We start from the raw sequence: 12,407 nt of genomic DNA, 5'->3' as shown, positions 1-12,407 counted from the left end.
TATCTCACCTGCAGTTCTCCTGAAAGTATAATCCTAGGGGGAAAAAATGTAGCAAATGGGGTGCCAGTATTTTTACCCACTGAATACAAGTGCATGTACACGAGACAGAGGACTTGGAGCACTTGGAGCAGCAGAGTATTTCCTTCCCTTCAGTTTTGCTCAGAAATTCCTGGCAAACCCAATGTTACCCTGGTTTTTTCCACTCCTCATGCATTTCACCTCTTCCACAGCTGGTCCTTGCTGCTTTCTCCTGGACAGCTGGTATTTGTTTAGTTAGACAACAGCCTTAACTGACCATGTCCTGTATTAACCATGTTGCAGCTGCATTTATTGGAATAAAGAACTTAAGGGATTGATTTATACAGGAATAGCTGCAAGTAGAGGCTGAAGGGAGAATGCCAATGGAGTTTTACACTGCCAGCAAATGAAAAAAATATCATCTGGCATCGAAATTTTTGGATAACACATTGCTAGTGAGTTTTAGTGTTAAGGAACATCCAACATCCCTTAAGGTTACTTGTGTTGTGGTAAACAGAACCTTCCATTTCCTTTTTGACCAGGAAAAACCCTGGAATTTAAATATGTGAAACAGAGAAGGAGACTCAGGTTTGAAGTCTGTTTTGCCCAGGAAACCTCTGAAAAGAGCTTACACCTGTTGCAAGGAGGGTCTTAAAATGAGTCTGAAGTTAACATTACATGCAGAGCCCTGGTACCACTAGCTGGAGACAGCCAATTATTTTGTTTCCCCCTGTGCCTCATGCAGAAAAGATCACAGATGTTTACTAAAACAAGCTGACTACACCTCAGGTTATGAAATTCCCTCTTACTATAAAACATACACCTCTCCTGACTTCTGCCTGTAGCACAAACAGGTCTGGATTCAATGAAGGGACAACTCTCAGATGAAAACTTGAAAGAAAATCCTAAATTGAACTCTTCAATTTTTTTACAACTGAGGCTGTAGGAGAGACATCCTTGTAACAGTTAAACCAGCAAAGCAGCCCTGGAAGACCTGGATTGTGAAGTTGAAAATTGTTTGTCATCAATGTGGTCTTCATTAATTTTAGGGAGGATTCCACCCAAGTTTGAACAAGTTATAACCAATCACACAGAATGATTCTGCAAATACACAAAGCACCAGAAATAAATGTGCCCAGGAAATGAGAAGCTGGAAGTTCTGTACACTCAAGAGCTTTGATTTGGCAATTTTAATCACACAGTTGATACTGTCCTGTTTTAACCAGAAGTTTGCCTCATTTTCTGATTGTAATCATTTGGTCTAATAAAAGATCCTGCTTCTCCTCATATACCATCATCATTAATGTGCTTCCTGAATAGAAATACAGGCAAAGTATACCAGAGGTATTGCCATTAATTCCAAGTAAAAATACACACAGTTTAATTGCTTCTCTCCCCTCCCATTCCAAGTGTGATTTTACCAACTGGTGCAATAACCCACAAGCTGATTTCTACCATCCTGTCTGCCAAGTCACAGGGAAATATCAGCCACAAACAAGATCAACAGACTAGTGAATGACAAGGAAACATTTTCCATCAGAAGAATCTAATCCAGGGCAATTTCAAGGGAGTGTGTAACAGTAAAATGGTATTTTAAAAAAATAAAACACAAACACTTGGTGATTTAAGAGCTAGCAAGTCTACATTGACAATTTAACAGTATCTACTACAATATTTATGTATCTACCAAGAGAATTTTGGATAAATTGTTACCTGAGGTCTTGAGTTTTTAGGTTTAGGTTTTTTGGGGAAGCTGATAGCATTTTTTATTTAAAAAGCAAATATAATTGAGCAAGTTTTACCCCTTCCTTTGGATCTGTGTGAAGGCCTCCACCAGCATGGCCATGCCAACACATCCTCTTCTCCATCAGTTGCCACCTGGGCAGGATCTGTGTGAAAATGCAAATTCAATTTGCAAGAACTTCAGGAAACATAAAAGCCAGTAGAAAGAAGAACTACTGGCTTGTTTTACCTCCCTCATTGTCAAACAGCTTAAACTTGTTTTAATAAAAGATCTCACCTCCCTCTAAAAACCTTGCCCTGCTTAAGAAAACAATAATAAAAAAGGGATATAATAATCCTAGCAGCAAAGAGCATGTTCCAAGCAGCCAGGAGGGAAAGATAACAGATCTTTAAATATTGAAAATGAACTGAAGAACACAGAAAAACCTTGAGGTTTTGGAGGATAACCATACTCAGGCACATTAATATGTAAAGTGGAACACATTTGAGCAATAAATATCTCCATGTGTGTAAGAGTAACTTTACTTGAGGGCAAAAAAAACAGATCAATGTGCTTCACACTTGTCTTTGCTCCCAGGATGGCAATGGGCACATGTTATCCCACTGCAGAGGTCCTGCCCCTGCCACAGGGGCAGTTGGGAAAAGAACCTGCTTGTTAAAAACAAATGCTCACTTCCCTTAGCATGTAGCCAAGATTCCCTGGAGAAAATTTCTGAATTTATTTATGCATGTAGATGTACTAAAAAATAACAATTCACTACCACCAGGCATTTTTCCAAGTTCAAAGTGCTTGCCACAAACAATGGACCTGTTACAGCTTTTCAAAAAAAAATCTGCTTTTTGTTTGAAAGATTTGCTACATGTTGACAATTTCCAGGTTCAAGTTATGTAAAAGCTCATTAACAATCTTATTTTATGTATGTTGGTTGATAGCAGACCCCAGGGTTTCCAAATCAAAATGTCACTTTTCACATTTTAAAGAAAAGGATAAAAAAACCCCAATCTAAGTAGATTTCATGCTTCGAAGTCACAATGACCCTCAAAAGATTTTAGCTACTTAAGTCAGTTATGAGTGGTTATTATTTTATAATTAAAAACAACAAAAAAAAGGCAAGACAAACACATTTCTCAGCTTCATTCAAACAAGTGTGTTACTCAGAAATGTGCCATAATTCTTCCACGAACAGGAAAATTGCATCTTCCCTGTGTCTGCACTGGTTTTAAGGCAAGCAGCCCTCATAGGAGGAAGAGCCTGACATCCTGGCACTCAGTGATGAGAATATTCTACAACCTAAACAGAATTTTGAAGGAATAAAGCCCTACATATTGAAGGAAAACTCACAGTCTCCTACTTGTGTATTTTCTGTGCTTAATAAATTAATCTAATTATCACCATACAAACCAGCTTTAAAAACTGTTTTTTGAAGTTATTGTGTTACCATTACTTTGCAGAGATTCAATAAGATTTCTAGGGGCAGAAACATAATTTGCCATTTAATTTCAGAACTGTAAATAGTGAAATTAAAAAAAATAAAAGTAACAGCAGTCTAAACTGAATGATGCTCCAAAGGCTTAAGTTTCTCATGACCTGCAAGTTGGAATAACAATTTATACCCACCTCTGAATGCCCCAATAATGGTCTTGAATAACTCCCTCCCAGACTGTGCCATGATCCTTGCCTGCAGACTGGTGGAATCTGCAGAGTAAAACAGGAGGAAAAAAGAAAAAAAAAAAGGAGAAATGAAAACAGAGTCATGCAGAACATGCACTTCACATTCAGAGAATATTCATCTCGTTTATGTAAACAAGCATAACATGAAAAGAAGGCAGATGGCTTTGTTTTTTAACAACTGACCAAAGAAAAAGAAAATTGGTGGGGAGCAGCTGTAAAATAAATTACATTCACACATCAGAAATGCTCAGTGACAATGAACTGAATTTCCCTTCCCTGAATCCCCACTCTCATCAGACTGTTTCTTCTGTACAACAAAAGCCCAGTTTTCCCTTTTCTCTCATTTTAATTTTCTCCCAGGTTGTCTTTTGCATTCTTTCAAACACTCTTTTGTCCCGTTTTTCATTAAGAAATGTTATTTTTATGCTTATAGGTTCTGCCATTCCCAATTCCTCTTGGCTCAGCTCATGCCATGCCTGTCTCCAGAAGGCAAATCCAAGCTACAGCTTTTGCCTGGGAAGCTCTGGGAGCATGAGAAAGTGCAGCAGGGCTGGCAACAAGTCCCAGGTGATCAGGACACAATGTATGCAATATTCACAGCTCCTGCAATGCACCTAAACCTGTACCACACAGCTGGCACCACCTGCACCAGGCTCTGCATGCTACCTTGCAAAGCAATCTATATTTTCATGTTTTAAAGGGCCAAAATAGTCTAAGAGGAGCATTTGTTTTCCTCAGAGGGCCTGGCTGGCAGTGCCTCCCCATGGCAGAACACAGGGACCTCTCCTGGGCAGCACTGAGGGTGCCACATCAGCTCTGACACTCAGTAATCCACCTTTCACTGCTCTGTGACAGAATTAACCATACCCCTCACTCATGTAACAATCACACCAAGACAAAAAGAGCCAAAGAGCTGCTCACCAGCCCATGGCAAAGGACAAACAGTAAAAAAGAAAAAAAAAGGAACTTGATCACAAAAAGGTAATTTTAACCTTGACAAACAGCAGCACCATCACATAATTTATACTTTGCCTTAAACATCCTTTTCTTCCTAAGACACACATCTCAAGTAATAATTTCATGAGTCATTTCAAAGAAAATTAAAACCATTTCTCCACAAGTCATCACATGGACCTGCTATTCCAAACATTTCTATTACATGACATTATATACAGAGAAAGAGTGAATATCATAATTATACATTTTGCATTTAGTAGAGCTAACTGGCCTGGGTGAACCACCCTGATACTTCCAACATCTGGGTTAAACAAAGGAGCTGCATTTCTAAAGCTTTTCCTTGTAGATGCACTCCTAACTCAACAGCTTTGTGTCAGCACAGAGGATTCCCTCTAAAGCAAGACATTTTCCACAGGAATGTTGTCAGTGCCATAAACAGAAAACATAATTGAAAAAATATGCTTCAGCAGTATTGCAAAGTAGCTAATTACTGATTTTTGAAGTGTATACACAGGACATAATAGAAATGTTTCACTAAAAATCCATCTCCTTTGACCTCAAAGTTCTCAGAGTTCAGTTCTGACTGAAATATGAAACAAACAACATGACAGAAACAACTTCTGAAACACCATCAGATTTGGTCTCAATTACTGCATTACTGTATTGTAATACAATTGGGCTTACAATTAATAAATAAATAGCCTAAGTAATAAATAAATAGCCTCATTCTTGACTGAAGCTATGAACTGTCATGGGGTTAAGTCAGCAAAAAAAGGTTTTGCACAAGATACACAGAAAAACTTGTTCTTATTTTCAGTCTTGAGCCTGGAAGACTGGAGGTTTCAATCCTCTCTCAAGCTCCTGTCAAAAACAAATCTGGGCAAAGAAACAAAGAGTTAAACAAGGTGACCAGTTTCCTTCACTGGTAATTCCTCTGACCATCAGTACAGACAGCAAAACTGCCCAAACGAGAGGGGCTGCAGCTTTCCTTGCCACACATCCTGCAGGAAGACTGAGGGCTCCACTTTCCCTCACCAGGGCTCCCAAGAGCTTTAAGACTACAAAGAAAAGCCATCCTTTAATCTAATCACAACACATAAAAGAAGCAGGTTATTGCTTTAAAGAACCAGGAGCAAGTCCTGCTTATTTCAGAATTTAAGAAATAATGCAGGGAACTTGAATTCTGGCATTTCCTAACTCCTGAATGCCTGACTCTGCAGCATTATGTTCTTTTAATGTATTTTTGGATATGATTCTACAAACTCTAAAGGATGAAACAGATGTCTAGTGCTGATTGCACATAAAAGTCATGTTGTTAAAGTGTCATGACTGTGGGTAGTAGTTTAAATACTACAAATGCAAACAAACAACAGGGATTAAACATATTTGTGCAAGGTCAAACCCACACTTAGAAGCTCCTCTCTGGAATATGATACGTTGTGTTCCAGACACGCTGCACTCATCTCCTGGGGATTTTTTTAAAAATAACTGCAACAGAAAAGATAACTGAAGGTGGGATTCAAGTTCCTCTGTAGAGCATTTAAGTCCCACAGTTAATCCTGCTGAGTTTACAAGGCATGAAAAGAAATAGGAAAGAGAGGAGGAAAATGAGAGGAAAAGGTGGAAATATTCTGGTATAAAGATAGGCTAAACTGTCACCAGAATGAACAATATAAACTTAACTGCAGCTACATTTACCAGTGACCAATGTGCAACTGCTCTGGACACGTGGATGGGTGTGAACAGAGCAAAGGAAGGGACCTCAAAGCTCATCCAGTGTCACCCTCTGGATGGGCAGGGACACCTTCCAAGCCACCAGGCTGCTCCAGGCCCATCCCACCTGGCCTTGAACACTTCCAGGGATGGAGATCCTTCCTCACAGCAATTTTAGATGCCCATTTTTATAGGCAGACATATGGGATTGCTGCCCTGCTCAGCAGCAACAGCTCCCTAAAGGGATTTTAAAATTCAGGGAATTTCAAACAGCCCCTCACACAGCAGGTACACAGTGAGGATTGCCAGGGACTGTCCAACTGCACCTTCAGAGTCCAGAGAAGGGAATTTACAGTGCACACAAGCACATGAAATGTCTGGACAATAAACATCAGTGCCATTTTACAGAACAGACCAAGCTTCAGGTGAAAATAAGTAAATAAAAAACTGAGGTAAAATATAAATAAATAAAGGTAACAAAAACACATGAAACTTCTCTTGCAACCCGTGCCAGAGAAGGGGATATTATTAAGTTATGCAGAAGAACAAGCTCATTATCACCAGCAGCTGGAAGGGCAAGATAATGGAGGGAAAAAGCCTCTATTTTGTACTGTTACAGTTACAAAAATTTACACAGCCCTGCTTTCTACAACTGCCAAAGTTCTCCCTGAAAGAAACTTCCCAATGTATTTCTCTGCTTATAAAGATTCCCAATAATTATCCTTAGTTAAGGGCTGTTTGACCCTTCCAGTCAAAAGCTATTTTCTTTCCATGTAGCTAATTTAACTAATTTTTATATTCATTTCATTTCCATATTTACACTGAACAGAATTTGTCACTGCTTTTATTTTGAACATAGGCAAACTCCTACAAAAAACAAACAAACAAACACAAACAACCTCAAATAAACCCCTGCAAGTTTCCTAGAAAAAAACCCAACAGCAACCGTTCAGTTACTCATGAGAGTTTACCAAGCCACGGTGCCAGTTCTCCACTCAGCAGATCCTAAATTCCAAACACAAGTTTTGACATGATGAAGCCCTGCCTGTTCCAACCACAGGAGGGTGGACTGCAGGAGCTGTGGTTATGGAAATTCAAGCTGATCTCAATATTTAAAAACGAGGCCTGATCCTTGTTCCTGAAACCTGTTTTTCCCCTCCATAGGTTTTTTCCTCTCCAGCATATAGATGTTACATGCCTTAGTATTCAGAAAAGCAAGACTCTAATCAAAACTACTGAAAAATATAAATGTGAGGAGAAAAAAAGGTTTTAATCTGTAATGCAACAGCACCCAAACAACTCTACTGTATTTGACTCTCATGGTACTAAGTGCCACAGAAAATGCATATATTGTATTGTAATACAATTAGGCTTACAATTAATTGTAAGCTTAAAAAATCCCACAATGGACATGGAACTATGGAGAAAAAAGTATCACATGAATGCAAAGCACAGTAGAAGGACGAGAGCCAAGTCTTTGAAATTAACTTTCTGAAAAAGAATGGTTACAACTTTTCTCTTACAGTCAGTTTACCAGAGCTCCTTCCTGTCTTTAATCTCATTTTTCCTCAGGAGTTTAGCTATGGCTGTACTGTTCACCACCTTGAGCTGTAACAGGCACAGCTCTGTGACTGACCCAGCTCTGGTGCCACAAACCTCTGCTATTTGTGTAATTACATCAATTAATGCAGAACTGTGGCTGTGGAGCTCACTCCCAGCACTGAGGAGCTCTAGTGTAACTGTGCCACAGCAGGTAAAGCCCTTCCTGTCAGGAAAACACATCTCCCTCTGTCAGAAAATTTGTCTAAATGTCTGAAAAACCATGTCCCAAAATTCTGAAAGGCATTATAACCAAAAAGTCCAGAACACTTAAATCTGAGACTCCTGTTAGAATTTTTGTTTAATAAAATAAATGCTCGTGCATTTAATGAAATCTAATTTTCAGCCAAATAGAGCTGGATCCAAAAGTGAAAATTCATTATCAGACCATTAAAAAATGCACTCATTGACCACTTTCTAACACAAAAATGCCTGGAAATTAAAAAGCCAAAGAGATGAACACACATACATATATATATATCTCACAGATGTAGTATTGGCTTTCTAGTTCAGCAAATCCACATTTAGTGACATGTGGCAATTAAAACTGAGCAGCAGGGACTGGCATTTCTCACATGAAAATAAAGTCATTCAGAAGGAAAGCAGGAATATAATGAATACCTCCATTCATCACCATGATAACATTGCTGTTTGTTCCCTAACAGCTGAAATACGTCTCCAGGACCACCAGACAATACTGAGTATTCAGGTGTATTTTAATGTATGCAAAGACATGGGTAAAATATTTGATCTGCATCGACTTTAGCTCTCAGCCTCTTGCACAAGTTTCACAATTTAAACCTCCAAAATTTACCCTTTCCGTCCTGCTCATCTCATCTAGTAACATGAAGTTGACTGTAGTCCCTGACAGAATTCTGCCTGTCAGGAAAAACCAATCAAGGCAGGTGACAAAGAAAAGTTACTCAAAAACAGCAGCAATTCGAGAGGATAAAAAAGTTTATTATCGAACAGAATTACCAGCTGAGAGTTTATGAAAGTTCATTCCCTCAGTCTTTGGGATACACTTCCTTAAGCCACTTTGAAAAATGCACGTGAATTACTGAAAGCTGGACTTAGTTTGAGATAAAGTACTCAATACTTTACTTGTAATAAAAAATAACCCACTAGGACATACTACAGCGCTCCACAGCTGACAGAAAGCATTCCAGCTCCAACCGCCTTTCCGCGCACAGCGGCGGAACCAGCCGTCAGCGCAAGTTCCTCACTACACACGCACTCAGCACCCTCACAAAGACACCGAGGGTTTGATGCCTGTCCCCAGAGAGAGCCCACGCCACCCGCGGCCGCTCCGCACCAGCGTCCCCGCGGCTCCGGGAGCCCCGCGCGGCGGGCACCGAGAGCGGGGCTGCGGGCAACGGGGCGAGCAGGCGCCCATACCGGCAAGGACGAACCGGGCGGTGCTCGCAGAGCCGGCGGAACAGCGCTGCGGGCACCGGAGCCCCCTCAGCCCCTCACCGCCCACCCCTGGGCCCTCCCAGCCCCCGGCGCCCCCTCAGCCCCTCACCGCCCGTCCGCCCGCCCCGGCGCCCCCACACACCTGTGCGCCCCCCGGGGCGGCTCGGGCGCCTCGCCGCCAGCTCCCCACCGCTCCCCCGGAGAAGCAAGCGGCGGCGGCGGCGGGCGGCGGGCGCAGCAGGGCCAAGGCGAGCAGCAGCCGCCGCTTGCGGCAGGCTGCGGCCGCCAGGCCCCGCGGTGCCCCCAGCACCGCCATCTTGCGAGGGCCGGGGCGCAGGGGATTGTGGGACGGCGGCGGACCCGCGGGAGGGGCGGGGCGGGGCGGGGCGGGTCCGGCCGCCCTGAGGGGAGGCGGCGCGCGGTGCCATGGTGGGTTCGGCTGCCCTCTGATCCATCGGCTGCCCTGGACCTCCCCCTGGCATTCTGTGAGCGGAGCTGCCCCATGGTGGCCCAAGAAGGGCAGCTTTGAGCACCACTACAGCACTCTGACAGGGGCTGCCCTCAGATCCACCATGGCACCCTGAGAAGGACAGCCCTCAGCCCTGCCATGGCACCGTGAGGGGAGCCGGCCTCATTCCTCATGGTGCCACGAAAGGAGGTGGCCTGAACGATGGTGCCCTGAGCAGGCAGCCCACAGTACCACCATGGCACCCAAAGAAGGGCAGCCCTCAGCCCCACCATGGCACCCAAGAGGGGCAGCCCACAGCACCACCATGGCACCCAAGAGGGGCAGCCCACAGCACCACTGTGGCACCCAAAGAAGGGCAACCCTCAGCCCCACCATGGCACCCAAAGAGGGGCAGCCCACAGTACCACCATGGCACCCAAGAGGGGCTGCCCTCAGCCCCACTGTTGGACTCAGGAGCAGCCCTGAGTCCTGCCATTGCACTCTCAGAGGGGCTGCTCTCTGCCCCGTCATGGAGCCCAGAGATGAGCGGCCCTCGACCCTGCTGTGGTGTCTCAAGTGTCCCTGAGTGCCACCATGACAATGCCAGAGGAGCAGCCCACAGCCCTAGCAAAGCACGCAGTGAGAGGGGCTGCCCTCAGTCCCAGAACAGCATCCAGAAAAGAGCTGCTCTCAGTCTTGCCATGGCGCCCTGAGGGGACAGGCACACCCCTGCTGAGCTGGGGATTTACCAGGCCCTTCTAAGCCAGAACGACCCAGGCCATTCTGAGCCATGCCCCTCTCAGAAGCCTTTCTGTTCAGACTGTGCAGATAAAAGCCTTCTCTTTGAGACACTGCGCTGTTAGAATATGGGTGTCCTCAGCAGAAACCGCACGGCTGGAAGCATCGCTCATGTTGGTCAGCAGCTCTGTCAGTACTTCATGCAGGGTGCTCCTTCCAAGCTGCTAGCACTGCCATGCTTTGTCCTGATGCACCTGGACACTGACATCGCTGCAGACAGAAGGAGGAGCTCCAGTTGGCACACAGTCCCTCTGGATTTTGGGTGCCCCACAGAGCAGCTGCCCAGGCAGTTTCCTTGCCTGGGGCGCAGAAAAGCACCATGAGGGAGCACAGGCTGGAGGGGAAGGTGTGGATGGCATGTGGGATGATACATCTCCACACAGACCTAATCCTGTATTCCACACCCTTCCCAGGGTTAAATTCTGAGCTGCCTCAGAGCCCTCCTCCAGCCCACACAGCTCAGCCGTAGCTCCTTTGAGCCAGAATAATGCAGCAATAGTACAGTTCCTAATTAAACACCCACTTAGGAAGATAGAGCTATGCCATGGATTACATTTCCAATGGCCTATATACTCCCATGTGATTGGCATGCAGAGCTGTCAGAAGGCTGTAACTCTGTGTGGCATTTCTAATCACACAAAGATTTCTTCAAAGCTACCAGAGCTTGACTGCTGATGCTCATGCCTTGAGGGAGAGTTGTAAGCTCATTTGCAGGGGAGAAAGACAGACAGACAGACAGAAAGGAAGAGGACAATTGGCTTAAAGTCGATTTTTAATGAGGCAGGATTTCTCTAGTCTGTACTTTGATACGCAACTTTGCTCCTGACCAGGATCTACTTCAAACGACAGAGACGACATTTCTCTGGCACTAATCTAATTCTTTATCATAATTGCATTTGGCAGAGCTGGGTCTGAACAGTGCCTCCCCGTGGCATCATTCAGAGGGATAAACAGGAATTCTGGGCTTCTGGCTTCCATACATCTGCTTCCTTCCCTGTGCTGTGCTCTACATGGAAGTTTGACCAGGCAAAACGGGATAATCACAGCTCTGTCTGGGATGGCCTGGACAGACAGGCTGGCCAGCATGGCAGCATCTTTGGAGTGATTTCAAATGTTTCTGCAGTTTTCCCACATGCACTGCTGCAATGGTTTCATGCACAGTGTTTGTGTGCACGTGTGGTGCTTTAGGGGTCAGTCCAACATGCAGCCCAGCCTCTCGGCCCTGTGAAATGTGTCCAGTATTTTGACCATGTCAAGCTCTTTGGACATGTGCTCTATGGAACGTCCTGCACAGGGATAACAGCACCCTGTGCTGTGGTGTCACAGGATCTCACAGCTCCAATGCCTCCAACAGAGACTTACAAATCCCTCAGCAAATGTTTATTGTCAAACTACACAACCCCTGCATCATCTCAGCCTTGTCTTTGTTAGATAATGTACCATTTTATTTTTTCCAAATGTAATATATTTGATATGAGTATTCTCCCTGCAAATTTTACTTTAGCTGTTTCTTCTTTAATAACTCTTCCACGGTACTGGCTTTATTTCCTCCTGCTAATATTTCAGTCTTGTTTCCTGTTCTGATCTTCTCTTTCTCCTTTTGATACCATTTAATTTATGTGATCCCAGATTACTGATACCTGCACGAGACACTGCTCAAACCCTGAGAGACATCCAGGCTGAAAAGAGCCTGCATTCCACTGGTTCTCCTGGTTCAGTCACTCTATCCCAGAGTGACTGAACCAGGAGAACAGAGCTCATGATAGAGACACAGAAAGCCAGCAGAGGAGTTTTATGAACTTTCACTGTTTAAAGTAGCTCACCACAAAATAAATATCTATTTCTCTGCAGATTTAGCTGTGGAAGCAGAGGATCTCCTTGGAGACAGACAAATCAATGCCTGCTCCAGAGCTGGCACTCTGGAAAGATGACAGAAGCAGCTCAGTTGAAGAAATAGAAGCTCCAGTAATGGAAATAACTCACCACGAAGAAGATTTGTGAATAGAATCCTAAAAGATATCTAATCTGGCCTTTTTCCAGGAG

General features: G+C 43.9%; 1 protein-coding gene across 1 annotated transcript in view; it reads right to left on the bottom strand.

Moving 5' to 3' along the window:
- Nucleotides 1-9,472, bottom strand: part of ABCB7 (ATP binding cassette subfamily B member 7) — a 35,567-nt gene extending 26,095 nt beyond the window's left edge. Inside the window, exons 1-3 of the mRNA XM_064427208.1 lie at nt 9,261-9,472; nt 3,380-3,457; nt 1,821-1,907 (exon numbers count right to left, since the gene is read on the bottom strand). Of these exons, the coding sequence (XP_064283278.1) occupies nt 1,821-1,907; nt 3,380-3,457; nt 9,261-9,434 (339 nt within the window). The 5' untranslated portion in view covers nt 9,435-9,472. The remainder of the gene's footprint in view (nt 1-1,820; nt 1,908-3,379; nt 3,458-9,260) is intronic.
- Nucleotides 9,473-12,407: the final 2,935 nt, after the last annotated feature.

The sequence above is a fragment of the Passer domesticus genome, chromosome 7 (assembly GCF_036417665.1).
Source record: "Passer domesticus isolate bPasDom1 chromosome 7, bPasDom1.hap1, whole genome shotgun sequence".
NCBI lineage: Eukaryota > Metazoa > Chordata > Aves > Passeriformes > Passeridae > Passer > Passer domesticus.
This window is presented reverse-complemented; position numbering and strand designations above follow the sequence as displayed.